This window comes from Boleophthalmus pectinirostris, unplaced genomic scaffold (assembly GCF_026225935.1).
Source record: "Boleophthalmus pectinirostris isolate CB_2022bp ecotype Guang Dong unplaced genomic scaffold, ASM2622593v1 HiC_scaffold_8, whole genome shotgun sequence".
Taxonomy (NCBI): domain Eukaryota; kingdom Metazoa; phylum Chordata; class Actinopteri; order Gobiiformes; family Gobiidae; genus Boleophthalmus; species Boleophthalmus pectinirostris.
In genome coordinates, this window is record NW_026571515.1 from 9,627,345 (window position 1) to 9,653,883 (window position 26,539).

General features: G+C 38.7%; 1 protein-coding gene across 2 annotated transcripts; it reads left to right on the top strand.

Moving 5' to 3' along the window:
* Positions 1-8,725: 8,725 nt before the first annotated feature.
* Positions 8,726-25,401, top strand: znf362b (zinc finger protein 362b). Of its 2 annotated transcripts, none has more exons than XM_020925825.2 (9): positions 8,726-8,845; positions 10,044-10,107; positions 11,394-11,664; positions 15,284-15,388; positions 18,631-18,949; positions 19,372-19,596; positions 20,072-20,150; positions 21,345-21,503; positions 22,506-25,401. In XM_020925825.2, exons 2-9 carry the CDS (start codon positions 10,045-10,047, stop codon positions 22,623-22,625), a joined length of 1,341 nt encoding a protein of 446 aa, XP_020781484.1. In that variant the 5' UTR covers positions 8,726-8,845; position 10,044; the 3' UTR covers positions 22,626-25,401. The 2 variants fall into 2 exon arrangements, with proteins under 2 accessions (XP_020781484.1, XP_055022447.1); XM_055166472.1 differs by having other exon boundaries at positions 11,421-11,664.
* The last annotated feature ends 1,138 nt before the right edge of the window (positions 25,402-26,539 follow it).

The window sequence follows — 26,539 nt, forward strand, 5'->3', positions numbered from 1 at the left end:
ACATATCTTGAAAGAAAAGAAAACATGCAGATGTTGTTGAAATCTTTCTGTAAATATTTAGTTTGGCCCACGATTTAGTCCCAGTTTTTAATTTTGTCCCTCTGTGAATTTGAGTTTGACGCCTCTGCTTTTAAAGGGTCCATATTACACTATTTTCTAATCTATGTTATAATGTTTTTTCCTCATCACAAACAGACCTGGAGTTGTGTTTTGTTTCATTCATACATGTTTAATTAACACACAAACCCTGCATATTTAAGCTGAGGTCTTTTCTCAAACAGAAAACACTTGAAATGTCAGGTGGTGATACAGAAAGTGTGCCACTGTGGTTTTAAACTCAACACACTTTCACTAGAATCATTTGGTTAGTTTCAGCGCTGGAATTGCCCATTTATTTTCTCAGCTGAACAAAAGCTAAAATGCAGCTGTTAACTTGAAAACTACTGCTTCATCATGACATCACAAGGTGGAACAGAGCATTTTGAGCTTTGGAGATGTAGACAGAGTTACTCAAACATGTGTGAACGAAACAAAACGCAACTCCAGGTCTGTTTTTGACGAATTAACAACATTATAACATGACTTAAAGCTCACAAGAGTTAATTTTGTGTAATATAGGGCCTTTAACATCAGCTGAACCTTTTTCTATTATTAAGCCGTTTTAGATCGATATTACAGTTTACAATGGACACAATGTATAATAATAAAATAATAACTAAGTGGGTCACAAGAGATTTTTTCTGTGTCACTTTGTCAAAATCTGCATGTACGTCTGCAGTATACAGTTCTGACACATGAAAGAGCGAGTGAGTCAGCGAGTCCTGTCTGCCCTGAGTGTTCCTGCAGCTAAAGTTGAGAAATGCAGCTTGGTTGTCCAAAAAGAATGAAGAATGACAAATCAGCAAAGGTCAGAGGACTTCAGGACACTTATGAATACTTTTATTACTATTTTTCATTGTTTAAAACTTGAGTAATTGTTCAGAGAGACACGATCACTCAGTCAACAATAAAATATCCTCATTAATGTTCAATAATGGTTCAAATCCACCTTTATTTTCTGAAGCTCAAAATGCTCTTTTCCACCTTGTGATGTCACGAAGCATTAGTTTTCAAGTTAACAGCTCCTTTTACTGTTAGTCCAGTAGATCATTGTTTCCCAAAGACTAGGACCGTGACCCTTCGGTGAATCGCAAGAGATTTTTTTTTTGGGTCGCCTTGTCACAATCTGCATGTAGCTCTGCAGTTTACAGTTCTGACACATGACACATCTGTGCTCACAAAGATGAAAACAAAGCACAGAAACAGACTGAACGCTGCGTCTGATCTGCTGCTGCGTCTCCTCCTGCAAACCGGACTGGAACACGCTACAAAAACACAGTCCGGCCCACATATCTCATTAGAAATGTTGACTATTTTGTTCCAATTTTGCTGGTTCAATTGAATGTTGAAAAGAAAAAGAAATGAGCTACATTTAATGTCCAAATAGGCGACTTATGGATCCTTTTTTTGCTGCTTCAATGACTGTTTTTCATTGTTTAAAACTTGAGTAATACTAATTGTTCAGAGAGACACGATCACTCAGACAACAATAAAATATCCTCATTAATGTTCAATAATGGTCAAATCCACTTTTATTTTGTGATTTATGAATAATGTCTATTAACTTGGGTTGCAAAGGTTTGTGACTTTTAAAATATGGATCCCCAGAAAAAAACTTTGGGAAACACTGGTATAAATACTCAAAATAATAATATGTCTAATAAATGACGTGTTTCTGTTGCAAATACTTAATATAACTTTTATTTAAACCTACTTCTTGCCAAATGAGCAGTTGTGTATTGAGTTAAAAGCCAGATGCCCTTCCAGACTGAAACTGACATGAAATTCCACTAAAACTTCACAGCAATATTGTCTGTATAATTATATCAAAGTACTTATAGTCTTTTACTGCTACTGTAAGACTGTTTTATTCCTTTTACTATCACTGCTGTTAATAATACTTCTACTACAGATGATACTACGTGATTTAAGTGTACGTTTTTTACCAGGGGTGGTACATATTAAGTTTTACGTTAATATAATAAAATTAATTAGCATTAGTTTTATTGTAATTGTACAAAATACAGCGAAACTTCGGCCAGAGCAGTAAAAATTCATAAATATAAACACATTCATGCATCCATAACAATAAAAACAATACATAAATACATAAATAGATTACTGCACTTGCACTAGTCCCTTCTTAGGTATCTGTACTTTACTTGAGAACATTTTAATGTGGATACTTTTTACTTTTACTACATTTGAGAGCAAGTATCTATACTTTCTACTCCACTACATTTTTGAACTGGACTGAAAAGTAAAAGTATTTGTATTACTGTGTGAGACCTGCTGAAAATCCTGCACTATTTATTTTTATTTTTATCAAGGTTATAGTTAGAGCAAACAAAAATATACAAATAAAAACAGCAACAACAAAAAAGAATTGTTTCTATCTTTGTCAAAATCACTACATTTCAACTTTATTAGAATTCAAAATCTGCTTGAAAAACTTTTACTTTTTACTCTCAAATTACATTTTTAAACATGTACTTTAATAATTTTACTTGATACTTTTACTTTTACTTGAGAATGTTTTTGCTTTGTTATCTGTACTTTTACTTAAGCAACAAAACAGAGTACTTCTTCCACAATTGTCTATTACCAGTGTACTACAGTCTGAGTACTGGCAGTGCTGCTGATGCCGGGGGACGAGAAGAGGGGTTTGCACGTTCTCCCTGTGTTGGGCCACATTCCAGATGGAGACTGACTTTTAGACCCTTGAGAAGATTAGTAAACTTTGTAAACTCTGTAAACTCTGAAGGACTGTGCTAAAGGGTTTCTACTTCTGCTACACCTCTAGGCCCGGTCAAGCAGAAGTAAACAGCAAGGCCAAAAATTCAAGTTAATGCATCTGATATAAAAATGTATTCAACAGATACATATGTACTCTAGTTTATGGAACAAAAATTATTTCCCAAATTTCAAAGACCTGCAAATCATGTAAATAAACTGATGTATTTCATCATATCTTGTGTTATTCCATCTTTGAACTGTTGATGAAGGTACATGATTTAAAAAAAAAAAAAAAGTATTTAAAATGATTAAAATTTGCTTTGAAGGACTGACATATTTTATAGAAATAGTTTCCTTTCATTTTGAAGTAATATTAAAGTATTCAGAAGAAAAAAGCGACAAATTATGCAAAATCATGCACCTTCTACTTGCTTGCACAATTTCCCCTCCGTTACTTTTCCCTCCGTTACCATGACCTTTCTTAATAAAAAATATCATTACTCAAAAAGTAAGAGGTTTTTCAACCTAATCTTGTACCATATGGTAGAAAACTATATGAAGCAAATATTCAGACCAGTTTGTTAAGGATATGTAAGTGAGAACCAAGAGTTATCACTGTTTGTATTTATTGCCCAAAAAGTGCTGCATATTTCATTCCCTCCGTTAACGACATGAGTTTTTAAATTTTTTGTCAACAACTTGAAAGAATATCACAGGTTTAACTTTACCCTGTTGGAGTGTTAACTCTTTCCTACATTCTGATACTTTACTTATTTCAATAGTCCCTCTAGTTTCTGAATAAGAGACATTTGAATGTGAAATATCTGCCCCTGTTTCCCTCCGTTAACACTTGACTGGACCCCTCTGCAGTATTAAGAACTGGTTCAAACATCCACACCTCTACAGATCAACACTTTATCCTACGTTGTACAACTATTGGGCTCCAGTTTTGTTTCTTGAATTGTTGCCTGTTTCCCAGTACTTAGTTTGCCTTTTTTTTTTGTTTTGTTTTGCCTCCTTGGATTCTCACCCCAGCCTCCAAATCAGCTCCCATCAACCTGCACATCTTTTGTTATCAATAAATCCTGTTAATTTTTGGACTTTTTGTCTGCCTCATTTGATCCGCCAGTCTTTATAACAGCTTCAAACGGTCCTATATTTCGCAAAATGGACTCTTAAATGGAGCTTTAAGCCATGTTATAATGTTGTTACCTCCTCGAAAACAGACCTGGAGTTGTGTTTTGTTTCATTCACACGTGTTTGAGTAATCCTGTGCTATTCGTCTGTCTACATCTACATTAGTTTTCAAGTTAACAGCTCCTTTTACCTTTATTTCAGTAGAGAACTCAGACTAAATATGCAGGGTTTGTGTGTTAGACATGTGCGAATGAAACAAAACACAACTTCAGGTCTGTTTGTGATCAGGAAGCAACAGTATAACATAGATCAGAAAACAGTCTAATATTTAAGAACAATGAGGAAGCGAGGCAGATTTCTATCTAAGGTTGTGGAAGTGGGCGAAGACTTACTCACCTCAAAATGCGTACATATTAAACAGGAAATGTATAAAATTCTCCACTGCATGTTTACGTTATAGGTGAAAGGTTATTTTAAAAAAGTTGGCCATATATGGAGATTTGTGTGAGTAGCGATAACATCTCCATGGAGCAAAAGCATTTGACGGACCCTCGACCAGAAAAGTCACACAGTGAACCTTTAGTCTGGTGGAGGGTCCTTCAAATGCTTTTGCTCCATGGAGATGTTATCGCTTTGTCTGGAATGTTTCACAGTACGGCATTAAAGCTTTCTATCTTCATGGAGATCAACCCAGACCAAGGTTATGTTTATATGATGACGGTCTGAACAGAAGACGCAAAAGTGGGGTCACGTCTTCACTTTTAGACGAGTGTTTTCGGGAGCATACGGTGACGCGAGAGTGTGTGGAATTCGGTTGGATGTGCATGTCAGGCGGCTCGGTGGTGGCGCAAGGTGGTGATGTATGTGACGTAAATTCGTATGTGACGTGAGCAGATCTGACCAGAGTTTTGCGTTTTGGGCAGTGTAGACGGAAACAACACGAGCGTATTCAACTTTTCCACTCTGGAGGGTGGTTTCAGATTTTTGTGTTTTTAAGCCCCAAAAATGCAGTCACTGTCTAAACAAAAGGCACTTCCAATAACATATTTTGTCGTTTTTACCCGCAAGCGTTCTCGTGTGAACAAGCTCCAAGTTACAGGTCAGATCTGTGGAGAGGCGACCCCGCTCACAGTCAGAATGCCATGTTTTTCTAGGTATTTTTGAGCTATAAAACCACCTGTAATTGGATAAATATAAGCTTGAGCTGTTTAATGTTACACTGTCGATGAAACTTTAAAAGGCTCTAAAACAATTTACACATTTATAAAAATATATAAGACTAAAATTATAGAGAAATACAGAGAAAAACAATAAATCATATTTTACCCCATTGAATTTACAGATTAACTGTAACCCCCAATTATACTTATATATTTAAATGTATTTATAAACCAATAGGTATAAATATTAACATGTACAGGGTCAGAGTGTGTGTGTGTGTGTGTATATGAACATCGACGTGTATTGGATTGTGTTCTGTGTTGTTTATGTATATACTAAAAGATTTAGGGACATTTCCTTTCCTGCTCTCATAAAGAGGAGTTTTGTGTTGTTTTCTGTAAATAGTTCTGCCATCTTGTGTCCTGTTCTATATGTTAATAGGGTTTGACAAAACAAGTGTTAAACTTCAGCCTAAACCCCTTCGGTCTATAGAATAACCTTATTGATATGCATTAACTGCATAATTTGTTTTTTTGTGTTAAATCATTGTAATATGATGTATGATTATGTTAATTGACCGAAGAACTACTACTACTACTACTACTACTACTACTACTACTACTACTGTGGAACATTCCAGGCAGAGCAATGGCATGTCCATAGAAACAAGCAGGTGACAGACCCATCTATCCATCCATTTTCTTCTGCTTATCCAGGGTCGGGTCGCGGGGGCAACAGTCTGAGGACGGCCTCCCAGACTTCCCTCTCCACACACACGTCCTCCAACTCTTCAAGGGGGATCCCGAGGCGTTCCCAGGCCAGCCGAGAGACATAGTCCCTCCAGCGTGTCCTGGGTCCCGGTGGGACATGCCCGGAACACTTCCCGAGGGAGGCGTCCAGGAGGCATCGGGAACAGATGCCCGAGCCACCTCAGCTGGCTCCTCGTGGAGGAGCAGCAGCTCTACTCCGAGCTCCTCCCGTGTGACTGAGCTCCTCACCCTGTCTCTAAGGGAGCGCCCAGCCACCCTGCGGAGGAAACTCATTTCGAGCGCTTGTATCCGCAATCTTGTCCTTTCGGTCACTACCCAGAGCTCATGACCATAGGTGAGAGTAGGAACGAAGATTGACCGGTAAATCGAGATTCCAGGCAGAGCAATGGCATATCCACAGAAACAAGCAGGTGACAGACCCCCATCTAAAAAGTTACATAATGCACCTTTAAGTACATGTTATTAAACAGTTCTTTAATTCCTTAATACCTGAATTTATATAGATGTATATATATATTTTAAAAAAAAGTTTTGTGTGTGTTTTTGTCTTTAAGTAGATTACATAGTAGGTACATTAAGTTGAGAATATTAATTTGACTACAGCAAAAATAATAAATAGAAATTTGTGTATGTTGCAAATTTGCGACAATTAGAAACAAGTGTTTGCCAAAGGTTCCTACGAAGGTCCAGCAAATGCACTAACAGCAATGCAGCTGCTATCCCGGCTTATATCTCCATCCAAAGAGTTTGTCGCATATTTGTGACAAGTAAGTAAATTTTTTTCATGTGATACTTTTAGTTGAGTTATTTTTTGTAACTCCAGTATCTGTACTTTTACTTACGTAATGAAATTAGGTACTACTTCCACCACTCACACTGACACAAATCCTGCATATTTAGGCTGAGTTCTTCTCTCAAACAGAAAACATGCTGTTCCACTTTGTGATGTCATACAGGACGTGCTCCACTGTGTTTTTAAACTCCATACACCTTCACTAGAATCATGTGGATAATTTCAGCTCTGGAAATGCAAATCTCTACTGAATTAAAGGTAAAAGTTAACAGAAAACTATCAACACATGACATCACAAGGTGGAAAAGAGCATTTTGAACATAGTGAGATTTTGAGCAGGGAACTCCAACTTGTAGCTCGGGAACTACCAGTGGCTCTCCACCCCCTTCCAAGAAGCTCGCCAAAGGATTTCTGAATTATACCACTGTGCTGAATAACAAAAATTGGTTAACTACATGCCTGTTACCATTGTAAATGTATAACTTTGAAGCCCAACCTTGTGCACTAATAAATGAACAATGGTTTATGTTTTGTAGGCATCTAACTGTTCCCAAAGGCTTGATCTCTTTCTTATAATCGTCTCAGTTTCTTGCAGGCTCCAAAATGAGTAGCTCTCTGGCATTTTTGTTTTGTAAATGTAGCTCACCGAAGGAAAAAGGTTGGAGACCCCTGATGTAGACAGACTAATAATATCTGTACTTTTACTTAACAAAATTTAGTACTTCTTCCATCACTGTCTATAAGAGTCAATAATTCTCATTCAAGTGTTGTTATTATATTGACTATACATACTTAAACATTATAGATTTTTACAAGTTTTATTTCTAAACCAGTCACTACTCGAGTCTAGTCATATTTAAAGTTTACAGTTTTCATACTATTACTTTTAGTGTCTGCATAACCTTTTTGACATCCCTAATAATAAAACACACTCACCTGTATCCGGCTGACAGTGCTTGCTCCACCGCAGCAGCAGAACCATCCACCACCTCAGCCTCTCCCTTTCCTCCTCTTGAGTGTCAAAACCCCAGGGGAGATGTTTGTCTTCGTGTCTCCTCATTCTCATTTCATATCATGGTTCACCTGCTAAAGTATAAGCAACAGAGTTTTTATGATACAATAATAAACACAAATTTGTTACTTAAGTAAAAGTACAGATACTGGAGCAAAAACATTCAAGTAAAAGTATGTAGTAGGTGAGTAGTAAAAGTCAACTTAAGTAAAAGTATTAAAGTACCTGTTTAAAAATGTAAAAAGTAGAAGCATTTCACACAGATTTTGAGGTTTAATAAAACTTCAAATGGAGTGATTTTGATAAAGATTTGAGCTGAATTTTGTTCAAAAGAAACAAATGAAAGAAAATGTTTTTGTATTTGTATATTTCTGTTTACTCAAACTACAAACATGTTAAAAATAAACCCTCAGCCTTTTCAGCTGGTCTCAAACAATAATAAAAAATACTTTACTTACTTTTCAGTTCAAAAATGTAGCAGAGTAAAAAGCATCCACTTTAAAATGTTCTTAAGTAAAGTACATATACCTAAAATTTTACAGTAAAGTGCAGTACTTTACCACTTTTACGTTGGTCATTAACTAAAAGGGTAGATAAATTTATTAATTTCTTGAATCCTGCTTGAATCCAAAACCTATTTCTCTATTTTTCTCTTGTGTGCAGCTCCTAGACTCTATGTGAATCTGCTACAACTACAGTAATACTCTGTAATAGAAGATTCCCAAATACAGACTCTTGTCAGACACGAGTTTCTCTTTTTACCCCTTTTATAAAAATGCATGTCTGACTCCTAATGTTTGATTTTTCTCCAGGGCTTTTGCCATTTTTGCAGATCTATTCACTCTGTAATGTAACTAGACCATGCAATGCCTTCTTTCTTATCACAAACTCGGACTACAGCGTGCACAGGATAAACCTGCAGATGTGCATTATGTGTGTAGTTTGTTGTTTGTTCAATAGATCCGTGAGTTTGAAACTGCGATTAGCGGTAGCATCGCTGCTGCTGCTGTGCAACACCCAGAAGTGAACAAAGCGACCCGGAAGCGGTGGTCCGTCTGGAAGCAGCAGGGAGAGAGAAGAACATCTAGCTTTAAAAAAAATAGCTGCAAAAGACATTATCTGCAAGCGGGTAAAAAGGTACGTGTGCACGTCTTTGTATGTGTAAAAGGCAATGCGTGTGTCTCCGTGCAGTATGCAATAAATACATTTGGATTGTAAGATGCATATGGCGAGTGCATTGAATTGTGCAGCTGCTGTTCGCCCAAAAGTTGCAGAATGGGGATAAAAAGGGAAAGTGGACAACATGGCTTAGTGTCTGTGAGCAGACGAAGCATTGTGCGGACGCGCTGTAGTAACAGCGATGTCCCTGATCTGGAGCTCGCCTCTCTCCGCTGTTTCCGTGCTCTGTGTGTTTTTTACGGGGCATGGATGGTTGTTGTAGGAAGTGTCAGTTTTTTTAAGGGAGGCCGGGCTATTCAAAGCCGCTGTAAACAATCATTCAAGCCTGTGACATGATAAACACACCTTTGTGTCCGCCGCCGCGCGCTCTTTAGCACCAAAATCAGCTCTCACCAAACACAAAAGAGTCCAACGCGTACATTTTTGGGGTCTGCAGAATATGGCGTCCCCGCCTTATAAAAATAAGGCTGCCATTTTTGTTTCTCTTTTGTCTGGAAATGTTTTAAGAGTGTCTGAGAGTGTCTGGGACGCACCGCTGGTCCTGGAGAGGTCCGCGGACCGCGCACATGTCCGAAAACTCACCGACTCCAAAGTTGGCTTTATGACTTTTAGGATTTTTAACAGCGTTTCAAACTACATTTGATCACATTTAAGGAGGGTCCACGACAAGACAAAGGAATGAGAATCTAAAAACCTGAAACAGTAATTCAATGAATCTTTTGGAGAATACACCGTGTATAAATTATGAATAAACACAGGTGACGTTTGGAGAGGGTTTGGTGAAATAAAGTTATTAACATTCTAACATGTTTTCATAAGAATTTAAGGCTGAAAATGTTTTTACTCCTTTTAGTGTAAGCGTTGCTATTACAGAAATATTACATAAAACCTTAAAATATGACATTTGGACCTTGTAAAACAGTTGGTGTTAGTAACATTATAAAGCTACAGAGAGAACAAAATACTGTGATTCATCTGTATAATATCCTTTGTACTTTGTGTAAAAAAATACACCAGTGCTCTTTGTGTTTGAAACCACTTACAAACCAGCACAGACCATAGACTGTATATTTGTATAACAAAGTTATATTTACTGTCTATGATTCAGACAAATATCTGTACCACTGTTTTAAGTTCATGTGTTGTCTTGTGTCAGGATGGCGGAGCCTCGGTTCAATAATCCGTACTTCTGGCCTCCTCCTCCCTCCATGCCCGGCCAGGTACGTCTGCTCCAGCTCTGACATTTCCTTCACAATCACAGCTATTCTTAGCCCAGTTTGAGAGTCTTCAGACACCAGTTTCTGCAGGAAGACCCTGACTTAGTCTATAGATCTGTAATAGTTTTACCTACGAGTTGCTTTCTTGATGTTTTATAGTTTGAAATAATATGAACAATAAACCTAGGCTATTTTTGATGATAAAATTATAAACTTCACCAAACTCCATATTACACTATTTTCTGATCTATGTTATAATGTTGTTTCCTCATCACAAACAGACCTGGAGTTCTGTTTTGTTTTGTTTCATTCACACATGTTTAACACAAAAACCCTGCATATTTAGGCTGGGTTTTTCTCTCAAACAGAAAACATGTGTTCCACCTTGTGATGTCATGTGGTTGGTTATACAGGAAGTGCTCCATTGTGTTTTAAATCTTCATACTCTTCATACTCATACAATATTTTCATAATTTTACCTTTGCTAATGTCAGTCTCTACTGAAGAAAAGGTAAAATGCAGCTGTTAACTTGAAAACTACTGCTTCATGACATCACAAGGTGGAACAGAGCATTCTGAGCTTTGGAGATGTAGACAGACTACAGTAATAATTAGGGGTGTGCAAAAAATATCGAAATATTGATATATCGTCTTGCATAATGTGACAATACAGTATCAATATCATGGGCTGTTGTATCGATATATCGCCAAGAGTGTTTATTGACATATTTTACTCACTTATTTTTTTTTACAGCGCTGCAGTTTTGTTGCTTGTTGAGAGGAAGGAATTTCTTATGTTCTTATATTAAACTCTTATCTCTTAAAATGGGTATGTTTTATATTAACTTTGCACAAGAAGCGGTTTAAGAAAGACTTTTAGTATCACAGCCATGATTTAGCCTTTATTTTTATTGAACCGGAGCAAATCGTTTTGAAATATATTGTATCAAACTGAAAGTGCACTGTATCAAGATATGTATCGTATCGACAACTTCTTAATGATACCCAGCCCTAGTAATAATGCAGGATTACTCAAACGTGTGAATGAAACAAAACACAACTCCAGGTTTGTTTTTGATGAGGTAACAACATGACAACGTGGATTAAATCTCACAAGAGTCAGTTTTATGTAATATAGGACCTTTAAGTTCTTCTTGTAGATCATACGTTAGTGTCACAACCTACAAGCAACAAAATCTTTTAAAAATATCAGTGGAGATTTTGGTTGTAGCAGGAGACATTGACACTGGTGGCTGTTTCTGTTGAGCATGACGCGTTAACCCTTTCAGCTGGACAACCTCGTGCTCATAAACAAGATCAAGGAGCAGCTCATGGGTGAGAAGATCCGCCCCCTGCACCTGCCCCCTACCTCCACACCGTCCCAACAGCCTCTCCTGGTGCCGCCCTCCCCCTCTCCTGAAGGGGGCGCTGCTCACGGCATCACAGGACCCAAGCCTCAGACACCACAGCAGCAGCCGTCAGTACCGGGGCACCACACGCAGGGCTCAGGGCAACCGGACATCGCTCTCCACGCCCGCCCCGCCACCAGCTCCGGACCAGGTACACAGGAAAAGAGAAAACTGATTCATAATTGTATAAAGCATAGACTGTATATATAAATGGTAGGGGTGTAACGGTACACAAAACTCATGGTCCGGTACGTACTTCGGTTTTGAGGTCATGGTTCAGTTCATTTTTGGTACAGTATGGGAAAAAAATGAAATACCATTTGCTTGTCGTTTATTTGTGTTTTCATTAAACGAAAATAAAATTAATGCAAAGTGCTGCTTGGTAATACTCATAAGTTTAATAAAATATTCTATATATACATTTCTAAATATAAATTATACATGAGAAACAAATGTATGAAATATAAAAAAATACATTCCTTGTAAACAGTAAACTAAACTTTTCAAAAAGTAAAGCGCAGCACTAACAGTACCACGATGAAGTTTTACTCAGTCTTCATATTTTTGGCCAGAAAAAACAACTTGTCCACATTGTCTGCAGTAAGTGCAGATCTGCTGCAGTTACAATGTCCTCAGCGGTTCAAAATAATCTTTAGCTCGGGACAGAGCTCGTGGGTCTGGGGTGTGAGGAGCGGAGATTTCATGCTCGTGAAAGGCGAAAGTGAGGACTGTGGCACGACGACCGTAGTTTTGCGAGGATTCACTTGGTTCGAACGGGCGTAGTCAAGGCCAAGGGCAAATGTTGTCAAGGAGGCTGCCCTAACTATAAAGCGCTGTAGGAAACACTCAATCCCGGACAAGTTCCGTCGTGAATATTAAAGAGCCGAGCCTTCTGTGTAGGTGCACACGTAGTGGCAGAATATAAACACACACAAATTGCGCAAACTCACTCGTGCACGGCCCTGTACCGAACCGAACGTCCTGTACCAAAACGGTTCGGCCTGAATACATGTGCCGTTACACTCCTAGTAAATGGACATAGCTAATCCACTAGCCTCCATGTTCCAAATAGGAAGTGAGCATGGGGGCTAGGGGTGCGCAAAAATATCAAAAAGAAGTATCGATATATCATTTAATATGATGATACAGTATCGATATCATGGGCTGCTTTATCGATATCACCAAGAGTTATTTTTTTGGTATATTTTATTAAATTATTTTGTTACAGCACTACAGTTTTGTTGCTTGTTCAGAGGAAGGAAACTTGTTTATGCAGCACATTTGACATATTCACTGTTTTGCTGATTGATTTGCTTTTTATCCTCCTGGAGACCAAAACAGACCAAGTTACAGGTCAGATCTGTGGAGAGCCGACCTTGCTCTCCGTCCGAACACCTGTTTTTCTTGGTACTTTTGAGCTTTAAAACCACTGTAACTGAATAAACGTAAGGTAAAGCTGTTTAATGTCACACTGTGGAACATTCCAGGCAGAGCAATGTATTTTTTGGAATTATAATAGATGAGAAAATGTCATGGAAACCTCATATAAGTTCCAGCGGACAAAAGTTGCTAACTGTGTAGGAGTGAGGAAACGATCAAGTCATTTATTAACCCAGAATGCTCTACTGTTACTGTATCACTCATTTGTTTTTTGTTATTAATATTATTGTGTTGAAGTCTTTGGAAACTCTGTAAGACTCATTTATTTACTTCACTTAATTTCACTGCAAAAAAGAGTCATTAGTATTGCTCACAATGTCCACTGTACGCATCCAACAAACCCACTGTTTTTAAAATCATCAAACTTAAAACTTGATCTGTTAAACTTTAAAACAGCTCAAATAATGTTCAGGACATTTAGCAACTCTCTTCCAGCTCATTCAGATCAAAATGCTCATCATAACTACAAATTTAGAGGTAATACAACATTTTATCAGCCGAAATTTAGAACTAGTGCGTGGAGTTGATCTGTGGAGCTGATTATCAGAAGAATTAAAAGTGTGTAGGAGTCTGATTCAGTTTAAAAAGTTATTTAATAGAGAAACAATGAAAAAATACTTGGTAGGAGAGACAGTGATGCCCTGAGTCAGAGAGTGTTGTGGATTAGGGTAATCAGACATTTCTATTTACCAGGGACAGTCCCAATTTTGAGATCTATGTCCCCTGTCCCAGCAGATTTTTCCAAAACTAGTGATTTGCCCCAGTTTTGTTCAAGAAATGTCCCAGGTGTCCCTATTTTTGACCAATTTGATCCCTGCCAACAGTAAATAGAGGCATACATTGTCACTTGTTTGGGTAAAATACAGAAAAGCTGCTTAAAAATGACCAAAACACAAAGAAAATGTGACTATACTGTTTCAAGTTAGTCGTGAATGAGCCGAGTGCAGAACTATTTTCCTTAATTACTCGATTCACAATCTTATTATTACCAACCACCACAAACTAGGGGTGTTTTTATTTTGAAAATCTGGTCACCCTATTTTGTATGCTTTTGAAAAATATTAATGAATTTGCAATGATTAAAATGTGTTGTGCAGTTTTACCAATAGAAATACATAGAAAAACACTGTTTCTGATTAGTGGTATAATAATAAATAGGCTAAAAATTATTTACATTATCGTAGAAAGCTCAAATCAAACAAAAATACACCTTAGTTTTGACTTCAGCTTTTTTATTGCACAGATACAGAGCAAGTATAGGGTGACCAGACGTCCCTATTTACCCAGGACAGTCCCAGTCCAAACCCATTGATTTGTTCAAGTTTTATACAAAAAATCTCCTATTTTTTTACAAATCTGACACCTGCCAACAGTAAAGAGAGGCGTAAATTGTCATTTGTTTAGGTAAAATCCAGAAAAGCTGCTTAAAAACGACCAAAACACAAAGAAAATGTGACTATACTGGTTCAAGTTAGTCGTGAATGGCCCGAGTGCAGAACAATTTTCCTTAATTACGCACTCAATTCACAATTTTATTATAGATAGATAGCTCAGATCTAACATAAATACACCTTAGTTTTAACCTCAACTTTTCTATTGCACAGATACAGAGCAAGTATAGGGTGACCAGACGTCCCTCTTTACCTGGGCCGAGTCCCCTGTCCCATTAGATTTATCCAGAACCATTGATTTGTCCCAGTTTTATACAAGAAATGTCCCAGGTGTCCCTATTTTTGACAAATCTGACACCTGCCAACAGTAAAGAGAGACATAAAGTGTCATTTGTTTAGGTAAAATACAGAAAAGCTGCATAAGAATGACCAAAACACAAAGAAAATATGACTATACTGACAATTTTCCTTAATTAAACACTTGATTCACAATTTCATTATTACCAACCACCACAAACCAGGGATGTCCGAGGTTTTGAGTTTGAAAATCTGATCACCCTCATCTGGATGAGTGTGTAAATGTTTGTTTTGTCTGTCTTGAATAGTTGAAGTGTTGTTGTGTGAAGTGTGGGACGGGATTGGACATGTTTAAGTTTCATCCATCTCCTTTTCCAACCTGCGTCTGTACTGTTATGTTGTTAGATAAATTGTATGTGCAGGTTTGAAATAAATAAATAAATAACAAAATATCTCCGTAGAAACATGCAGGTGATGGATCCTCCACCATAAAAGTTACACAATGCACCTTTAAGTAACAAAATTCAGTACTTCTGGGCATCGAAATTGGTATTGGAACTGAAAAAGCTGAAAAAATAACACGTAATATGTCTTCAAAACCCATCTCATAAATAACTATAATTACTGTTTGCTTAATTTCAGATGTAAATATGGATGATAAAGCTGCTGTGAAGGCCAAAGGATTATGGGAAGACTGGCACATGAGACAACTGAGCGAGCAGTCTGCGAGGCTCAACCACAGAACAGGTGGGAGGAGTCTCAGATTGAGAAATTTCATGTGGCATTCGCTGAACAGGTTAGTCACAATTGTGGTTTTAGCAAGCAATGAGTCTGAAAGCCCGGGCTTTTCTATGTACTTTCACTTCCTGAAATTATAAATAGGACAGTCAATACGTGAGCGCTTATCCGCAAAATACAAAAGAAAAAGTGAGAATGTGAAAAGTTTTTCTGTGTTTTTTTGACATTAGCCGTCATGATAACAAAATTTGAAGTTATAACAATTGCTGAAGTAAATGTCAAACTGAAACTAATTTATGCTACTGACACAAAGACCCAAGAGCAGATTTATAAGGCCCGTGTTACTTAATAATGTTGTTTCCTCATCAAAAACATGACCTGGACCTGACCTTTTCACATGTTTAACTCACAAACCCTGCATGTTTAGGCTGACTTCTTCTCTCAAACAAAAAAAAACTCTGTTCCACTTTGCGCTCCTATTTACCCGGGACAGTCCCAGTTTTGAGCCCTGTGTCCCCCTGTCCCAGCAGGTTTATTCAAAACTACTGATTTGTCTCAGTTTTATGCAAGAAATGTCCCAGGTGTCCCTATTTTTGACCAATTTGATCCCTGCCAACAGTAAAGAGAGACATAAATGTACTTATTGCTTATTTTGATACTCAAATGATCATTTTCCAATCCAACTTTATTTGTATAGCACATTTTATAAACAAAACAGCTTCCAAAATGCTTCATGTAGCAATATAAAACATCCCACTTCCAAAAAAAAACTGCAGAATTATGTTTCAACCAACAGAATAAATGAACAAAATAATAACAATGAAATCAGTGAACAAAAACAACTAAATCAATACATAAAAGTAGTACCAAAAAATAAAACTGATAAAAATAAACAAATAAATAAAGTAAAAGACAGAGAGACCACACAACTCACGCAGTACGGAAAGACAGAGAATAAAAGTGGGTCTTAAGACGAGACTTAAAACACTCCACTTTTACACTTTTAAAAGCAATTTTTTTTACACAATAAAGTCATTTTCAACACACAATAATAGTATTTGCTTATTTTTCTATGTGGTATTACAGATTACACTTCAAGAGTCATATTATAACCAGTATGTGTTTTTTTTTCATCCCTTGTCCCAGCAGATTTATCCAAAACTACTGATTTGTCCCAGTTTTATACAAGAATTGTCCCATTTGTCCCTATTTTTGAACAATTTGATCCTTGCCAACAGTAAATAGTTGGGATGTAACGTGATATCGTATCGTCAAAGTTCTCACAATAATATCGTGGACCATCACAATAAATCAAATCACAAGTCTCTTTGCTTAAATTAAAAGTTATGGTGCAACAATAGCTAAAAAATACACAGGGAACTACATAGACCATGATCCTTTGCTCTAATTCAGTGCGGACGACAAGAAGTAATAACAGTTCTAAGCATTTTTAAGTCTTAGTTCTTTGGATTAAGTTTTGTCAAGGCATTTTAAGAGGGAAAAGTAGCATATTCACAGTTTTGTTTGTTTGCCTCTACAAAATATCGCAATAAATATCGTACCGTGAGATGTACATCGTGAAAATATCGTAAAGAGAGATTTAGATATCGTTACATCCCTAATCATGAGCCTTCCCACCATATCGTAATAAATATCGTACCTTGAGGTTCATACCGTGATTATATTGTATCGTGAGACTTGAATATCATTACACTCCTAGTAAATAGAGGCATAAATTGTCATCTGTTCAGGTAAAATACAGAAAAGCTGCTTAAAAATGACCAAAACACAAAGAAAAGTACTACTACACTGAGTCAAGTGAGTCACTACACTGACTCACATGTTCACCATGAATGGGCCGAGTACAGAACAATTTTCCTTAATTACTCACTCGTTTGACAATTTTATTATTACCAACCACCACAAAACGGGGGTGTCCCAGTTTTTGAGTTTAAAAACCCGGTCACCCTAACCTTGTGATGTCATGTAGTAACACAGCAAGTGCTTCACTGTGTTTTTAAACTCCATACACTTTCACTAGAATCACTTGGATAATTTCAGCCCTGGAATTGCCAATCTCTACTGAACTAAAAGTAAAAGGAGCTGGTAACTTGAAAACTTCTACCACTTCATGACATCACAAGGTGGAACAGAGCATTTTGAGCTTTATAGATGTAGACAGACTAATAATAAAGTGCTTCTCAAACATGTGTGAATGAAACAAAACACAACTCGAGGTTTGTTTTTGATGAGGTAACAACATTATAACATGACTTAAACCTCACAAGAGTAAATTTTGCATAATTTAGGACCTTTACGCATTCATAAGAAATTAGCGCATCCATAACCACTGTTGGACAAGTTACTTTAAAACTGTAATGTGTTATTTATGACTTGTTACTGCCATTTCAAAGTAATTCATTACATTACAATATTACTGTATTTAAAATGTAAAACATTACACAACTATTGCAGCACTTTAAGTTACTCTCACCAAAATAACTGTGAAGATGCTGAACTTTTGCGTCGTATATGGACTGAACCAGGACTAAACCAGAACTGAACCAGAATTGAACCTGGACTAAACCAGGACTGAACTGTGGACTGAAACAGGAGGACTGAACCAGGTCTAAACCAGGACTAAACCAGAACTGAACCTGGACTAACCAGGACTAAACCAGGACTAAACCAGAGCTGAACCAGAACTGAACCAGGATTAAACCAAGACTAAACCAGAGCTGAACCAGAACTGAACCAGGACTAAACCAGGACTAAACCAGAGCTGAACCAGGACTAAACCAGAACTAAACCAGAACTGAACCAGGTCTAAACCAAGAGTAAACCCGGACCAAACCAGGACTAATCTTGGACTAGAACTTGGAATCTAGGGCCGCGCCTGAGAGAACTCCCGAGCGTGATCGGGCATCAGCTGCGATTAGCCCCATGGAGCTCGGACTTCTGCGTCGGCCCTTTTGCTCGCTCACGGTCTACCCGGGCGCATCTCCGGCGTTTCACCGCTGCTGATATTGTGGTGATTTTAGGGAATTTTTATGAAGAAAAACGAAAAAAACCCACCACTTCAATCCAGGTTAAAAATGCATTGTAACGTGCATTACTGACATTTGTACCGAGTAAAATATTACCACTTTCACATTACTGCGTTACAGAAAAAAGCAACGCATTACAGTAATTTGTTACTTTTATGACGCGTTACGCCCAACACTGTCCATAACCCATCTCCACTCCTCCAGGTTTAGTTCCTTCTTCGAGAGCGGACACCCACAGCTCCTCTGATGCCCTGACCCCGACCACGCCCACCTCCAGCTCCCAGAACAGGCTCAGCAGCGCCCCCTCTGTCAACATCCTCTCGGGGCTGACCACCGCGCCGGGGATGGACCACATGAAGACCGGGGGCCTGGCGGGGCTCCTGGGACCGCCCCCTAAAGCCCCACGCGGGAGGAAGAAGATCAAGGCAGAGAACCCGTCCGGACCGCTGCTGGTGGTGCCCTACCCCATCCTCGCCGACCAGGGCTGTGTCACCGTGGCGCCCAAAGAGGGGAGGACGTACAGGTCGGGATGTAGTGTACTGTAATGTTTTTAGCATTGGCAGTTTTCACCAGTCCAATAACTGCAGCCACCAAAGAAAACAAAACCACTACCACAGCACAATATGAACCATTACAATTTTAGATCCAACAAATGAAAATTGTGCTGGACCTCAATCCATGTATCATTCGTTCATTTGTTTTTCAATATAAAACCATTGTTTTTTCATTTTCTTATTTTTGGTTTTATTTTGAAAAACTAATGATACATTGATTGACCTCTCTTTTTTTTTAGTAATATATATTTATAGGTGCTGTTTTGACACATTGACACAACATTTTCGACACATACTGTCAGTAATGATGCAAAGAAATAATAATAATTTTAGGAAATGACACAAAGAAACATTTTGGTATTAGCTTCTTATTTCTCAACTTCTTTCCCAGATGTAAAGTGTGCCCTTTGACCTTCCTGTCCAAGTCGGAGATGCAGCTTCACTCCAAGTCGCACACAGAAGCCAAGCCCCACAAGTGTCCACACTGCTCCAAAACCTTCGCCAACGCCTCGTATCTGTCCCAGCACCTGCGCATCCACCTGGGCATCAAACCGTATCACTGCTCCTACTGCGAGAACTCCTTCAGACAGCTGTCCCATCTGCAGCAGCACACCAGGTCAGCGGCCCAACTGGTTTATACTGTGGGATTAGTGGAAGGATTATTTGGTTGGATTATATTGTGTTGTGAATTGTTCTACAGACATTGTATAAAGCAGTATAGTAGTGTTAGAAACTTTGTGTTTTCTTTTAATAAGACAACTTTGTAAAAAGCTAAACACTTCTGTCTTCGTCAGAGGTGTCCGCTGACTGCTGTGGTGTGTCTCTTATTAGCTGTTGTTTCTAGGTGTGGTCAGTTTGATGGATCTGGCAGATCTGTCAGACTGGCAGATGTAGAATTAACAAATCATAGTCAATAAGTCTCAAGAGCAGGAGATGAGTTTAGTTCTTACAGGAAATATAAACATAAATATAAACATACTGAGTTGTGATTTTTATCTTTATCTCTAGATTTGTATTATACCAGTGTAATTTGACACATTGTGCATATTGTGTTAGTTAATCTTTTTTAATCTTTCTTGTAATTCCTCCAGAATCCACACTGGTGACCGGCCATACAAATGTGCTCATCCCGGCTGTGAAAAGGCCTTCACTCAGCTTTCCAACCTCCAGGTGAGTCCCAGCGATAGAAAGGGACATAACTCACCCTCTAGCCGCCACATTCCAAATAGGAAGTGAACCTGAGTGCTCCTATAACTGCCAGCCTCATGAGCTTCATTTGACTGAAGCTATGGGTGACGTCACACTCACTTAGGCGTTCAGACTGCAGCCTGAAGTGACCCAAATCCGATTTTTTGGCTTCTATGTGACCTGTATCTGATCTTTTAATGACAGTCTGAACGGCACAGATCAGATCACTTGGATATGTGCTCCTGAAATCCATACATATCTGATCTTTTGACATGCGACTTCAGTCTGAACGGCCAAAGCGCATTCATTCGACCTACACGTTATAAACAAGCCACAAACGTCACTATTCTGCGCTGAAGTAGGCGAAAATTGTTAATGAACTCCGTGTCACTGAAGCGAAGCACATCACCACTCACCACTCTTGGCTACGTCTCCACATCCACACGTTCCTTTCAGCGGACGTCACTGCCGCTGTCTTACAAAACGCTACAGCCAAAAAACCTCGTCCTTCTCCTTCTCAGTCTCCTCCTTAAAACAAGTAAGTTGTTCATGTTCTGGCTCCGGTACAAGAGGAACTTTAAAATCGCCAGGTGCTCAATGCTCGCGTCCATGTTTGGACAACTTCCGTAAACACAGAGCACGCTCGCTACAGTTGACGTCATCGTGTCCTCCAGTGCACATGCGGGACACTTTCGGGCCGTTTACTGTTCGCACAGGGGATCGAATACAAGTCGCATTTAATTGGAAATGTGAACGACCTCGCAAAAACATCGGATTTCACAAAAAAATCGGAATTGAGTGTTAAGCCCTGCAGTCTGAACGTAGCCTAAGTTCACTTCTTTATACAGTCTATGGTCCCAACACACACCATTGTCTCCATGGTAACATCCTGCTGTTCCCTCCCTGTCCGTTCTCTGTCTCCATGGTAACATCCTGCTGTATTCTCCCTGTCCTGTTTCTGTCTCCATGGTAACATCTTGCTGTACTCTCCCTGTACTTGTACCTGTATCTGTGTCTGTCTCCATGGTAACAGTCTGCTGTACTCTTCCTGTCTCTGTCTCCATGGAAATAGTCTCCTGTAATCTCCCTGTCTCTGTTTCTGTGGTAACATCCTGCTGTAGCCTCCCTGTCCTGTCTCTGTCTCCATGGTAACAGTCTCCCTGTCTCCGTCCACAGTCTCACCAGAGGCAGCACAACAAAGACAAACCGTATAAGTGTCCAAACTGTTACCGTGCCTACTCGGACTCGGCCTCGCTCCAGATCCACCTGTCGGCGCACGCCATAAAGAACGCCAAGGCGTACTGCTGCAGCATGTGCGGGCGCGCGTACACCTCAGTGAGTCGCACCATCTTTTATACTTCAATCTGCTTTACTACAACTTTGTACCATCTATGTACATTTGGATGAGGTCCCAGATGTACTTATTGCTTTAAAAACAAACAATAAAATAAATTGAACTCTAGTACTGAGGAATAGACTTGATTTTGACTATTTTGGCTATTTTTTACACAATATACTCGTTTTCAACACACAATTACAGTATTTGCTTATTTTACTATGTGGTATTACACTTGTTCTGATAACATTCAAGATTAAATTGTTCAGAAAATGTTATAGTATAACCAGTATATTTTTATTTTCATCTATACTTGTTCAAATCCAAGTATAGATGTTTTGATACTAGCTTTATTATTGATTAGTATATTATTTATATGATATGATATGATTATTAGCTTATTAGACTTACACTAAGACAAATTTTATTGATCCACAAGGGACATTACTTGGACACAGGAGTTCACACATCACACTATATTATAACAATAAATAAATAACAATATAAAGAGAAAAAAATATAAATGGTAATAGTAACTTCTAGATAAGTAGCAAAAATAGGGCTGGTGTAAAAAAAAAAAGGCATAATTATATAAATGTATATGTACCAGTAAAAAATAAAGATAAAATATAGAAATAAAGTAATAAAAAATATAGATAAAAATTTAAAAAACTCGATACAGAAAAACTCAGCAGGTCGTAAGGAAAAAGTACAAAGATGATCTGATGATTGACAGGACGTAAGGTTACATAAGAGTGCATAGTTGTTGTTTAAAGATGCATGGTGTAACTTTATGGTTGGGGGTCCATCACCTGCTTGTTTCTATGGAGATGTCATTGCTCTGCCTGAAATGTTCCACAGTGGTTTTAATGCTCAAAAAACTGATAAAAAAGGTTTAATACCAGACAAAACAACAACATCTCAGACCCTCCACTAGAAAAGTTACACAATGCATCTTTAATGAAACATATTCTGATTCTTCTCTGTGTTTTTTTTCCCAGGAGACCTACCTTATGAAGCACATGTCCAAACACACTGTTGTGGAACACCTGGTCAACCACCAGTCTCCACAGAGGACCGACTCCCCCAACAGCATCCCCATCCGCATCTCCCTCATCTGATCCAGAGTGGGGCCCACGGCGCAGCTCGCTCACCAGGCCCTGCCGCTACCGCCACCTACAGGCACAAACAGTACTACAGCTGGTATTAACAGGCCATTTGAACCTAGTGAAAGTGGTTTGAAAAACAAAGCAGCAGTATTTTACGAATGTAATGTCAAAGCTTGTTGATTCGTGGAGAGTGGAGAGGTCGGATATTGTTACGCGTCAGATTTCTAAAGCACTTTTTGGTACAGTTGAGTAAACCGTTGGGTTGATTGGACTTTTAGACATGTTTGAGTTGGTCCAAGGCCTTCTTCAGACCAGACACAAGATCCTTTTAGTGGAGTGAGACTGAATGTCTGTCATCCGTTTGTCCTGCCCCTTTTCACAAAATAGTAAAAGTTATGATACAAGTAACTGGTTATATAACTTAACTTCTTTGAATATTACAAATAGTCTGGCTGGCCAGGCTACTAAGAATCTTATTTAAGGAAAGACTTGAATTGCAAGTTCCCTAAATGATGAACCGAAATTTGCTGATTCACTGATCTTAAACTTTCACACATTTCAATTACAGTTCTGTCTGTGTTTGTCCGTGTTTATCTATTTAAGAATCTGGGAAGTGAATACCGTATTTTCTGCACTATTAGGCGCTCTGGATTATAAGGCGCACTGTCATTGGTTAGGCTACGTTCAGACTGCAGCCTGAAGTGACCCAAATCTGATTTTTTGGCCCCTATGTGACCTGTATCCGATCTTTTAATGACAGTCTGAACGACACAGATCAGATTTTTTCAAATGCGACCCAGGCCACTTCGATATATGGTCCTAAAACCGATACATATCCGATCTTTTGACATGTGACTTCAGTCTGAACGGCCAAAGCGCATTCATCAGACCTACACGTTATCAACAAGCCACAAACGTCACTATTCTGCGCTGATGTAGCGAAAATTGTTAATGAACTACGTGTCACTGAAGCGAAGCACATCACCACTCACCACTCTTGACTACGTCTCCACATCCACACGTTCCTTTCAAAGGACGTCAATGCCGCTGCCCCACAAAACGCCACAGCCAAAACCTCGTCCTTCTCCTTCTCAATCTCCTCCTTAAAACAAGAAAGTTGTTCATGTTCTGGCTCCGGTACGAGAGAAACTTCAAAATCGCCAGGTGCTCAATGCTCGCGTCCATGTTTGGACAGCTTCCATAAACACAGAGCACGCTCGCTGTGGTTGACGTCATCGTGTCTCCAGTGCACATGCGGGACACTTTCAGGTCGTTTACTGTTCAAACTGGAGTCACATACAAGTAGCATTTAATTGGAAATGTGAACGACCTCGCAAAAACATCGGATTTCACAAAAAAATCGCAATTGAGCATTAAGTCTGAAGGTAGCCTTAGATGGGTCAGTGGGACTTTGTTTGTGGCGTTCATGGTGACTCTGGGCTTTGTTCAGTTGTGGCGTGTAGGGAGGGTGCTGTCTGGGACCGCTGGATTGTCGGCGTGTTCGCAGTGACTCAGTTGTTCAGTTGTGGCTAGAAGTGGCACATTGCACTTGCTTTTTCGGTTCGTTCCTCCGTTCCGTTCCTCGTCTGCGTGGAGTGATGAGTGTGTCTGCGGGTGTTTTTCACTGCACGGTCGCTGTCTGCTCCGTGCGTGTTTGCATGTTTTCGTGCTGGGACACCTGAGTGGATTCATGTATAGGGCGCTCTGGATTGTGGGGCGCGCACTCGTTTTTTGATGGGGTTGCAGACTTATGAGTGCTCCCAATAGTCCCGAAAATACGGTAATTTAAAGCGCTGTCCAACCAATCAGAGAAGAGTAAACGTAGACAGCAGCTGATCTGTGAGAGAAAGGCTTTTGTGTTTGGTCTGAAGGAGGCTTATTTTTACTTCCATTAAATGTTTTTTTTAATGTGCCACACAACATGAGCCCTTTTAAAAATGAATATAAAATAATTCCTATTTTCTGGGTGTAACTAGAAGCATCCAAAGATGATTTAAAGCACTTTGAGGCCACTGGGGTTTGGGCGAAATCGTGAGAAGCCAAAGGCAGCTACAGCCTCAGTCCTGTTCCATGATACAGGGTCCGTGAACAAAAGGCAATCGCTGGAAGACAATTTAATAATTTGGTGATTGTAAAAAAAAAAAAAAAAAACGAGGGCGAAACGTTAAATGAATGTTAAATTAATCCCCAAATATTCCTCCATGTTTTAAAGGCACCTTAAATGATCCTAAAGTAATCAAACACTTCCATGTTAGGTTTAGTTTTTATGTTTTAGTGCCATAAGAACCTGAACAAGGTGTAAAACTAAATGTGTGTCTTTAGTTTTGTTTTTATACCCACGATGCGACACCTATGAGTCAAAAACATTTACAAAGGCCCAAGTTACGCTGTGATAATGTTGTTTCCTCATCACAAACAGACCTGGAGTTTTGTTTCATTCACACATGTCAATCCGTGTATCGTTTGTTCATTTGTTTTTCAATATAAAACCAAAAATAAGAAAATGAAAAAACAACTATTTTCTACTATTATTTGTCTCCAAAACCAAAATGAAAAAACGTATCATGTTTCCCATTTCCGTGACTTAAACTGTGATGCCGGACTTTCGAGCTGAACCAAGACTGAATCAGGACTAAACCAGGACTGAACAAGGACTGAACCAGGACTGAACCAGGACTGAGCCAGGACTAAGCCAGGACTTGAGCCAGGACTAAACCAGGACTGAACCAGGATTGAATCAGGAGTGTCAGGACAGACCCAGAGGTGTGCCCGTGTAGACTATTGGGTGATCAGGACCAGGACTGAGACCAGGACTGAGACCAGGACTGAGACCAGGACTGAGACCAGGACTGAGACCAGGACTGAGACCGGTTTAGTCCTGGTTTAATCTTGTTTCAGTCCTGGTTTAGTCCTGTTTTAGTTCTGTTTTAGTCCTGGTTCAGTCCTGTTTTAGTCCTGGTTTAGTCCTGTTTTAGTCCGGGTTTAATCCTGATTCAGTCCTGTTTCAGTCCTGTTTTAGTCTTGTTGCAGTCCTGGTTTATTGCTGGTTTATTCCTGTTTTAGTCCTGGTTTAGTCCTGTTTTAGTCTTGGTTCAGTCCTGGTTCAGGAAACAAGAAACGTTGTCTGTTTTTTCCATTATTCATTTAAACACAAAAATGAAAATTGAAAAAAACAAATTGTTATCTGTTTTTTCATTTTGGTTTTGGAGACAAATAATGAAGAAAACAGTTTGCTTTTCGCTTTCTTATTTCTGGTTTTATATTGAAAAACAAATGAACGAATGATACACGGATTCATGTTTAACACAAATCCTGCATATTTAGTTTTTCTCTCAAACAGAAAACATTTTGTTCCACCTTGTGATGTCATGTGGTAATACAGGAAATTCTCCACTGTGTTTTTAAAATCCATACACCTTCACGAGAATTAATTTTAACTTGAAAACTACCAAGTCATGATATCACAAGGTGGAACAGAGCATTTTGAGCTTTGTAGATGTAGACAGACTAATAATAAAGGATTACTCAAACATGTGTGAATGAAACAAAACACTACTTCAGGTTTGTTTCTAAGGAGGTAACAACATTATAACATGACTTAAACATCACAAAAGTCAAATTGGCGTAATACCGGACCTTTAAGTTCACCATCATTCCTCTAAAAAAGAGTGGACAATGATTTTATTAGGTAGATTAAATATTTAGTCTTTTACTTTTATTACATTTTTACAAATAAGGACAAAAATGTACCTTATGTTGTGCTTATGTCTGTTCGAGACAAAAAAATATACAGTATGTTTTATCATTAATGCTCAAAAGTTTTGGAGCATCCACTTGAAGATCTAAACAAGGATTAAATCGGTTCTAAACCAGCCAAAGGACGATCCATCCGTTAAATCCAAATATAAAACAAATGGCTTAATTCA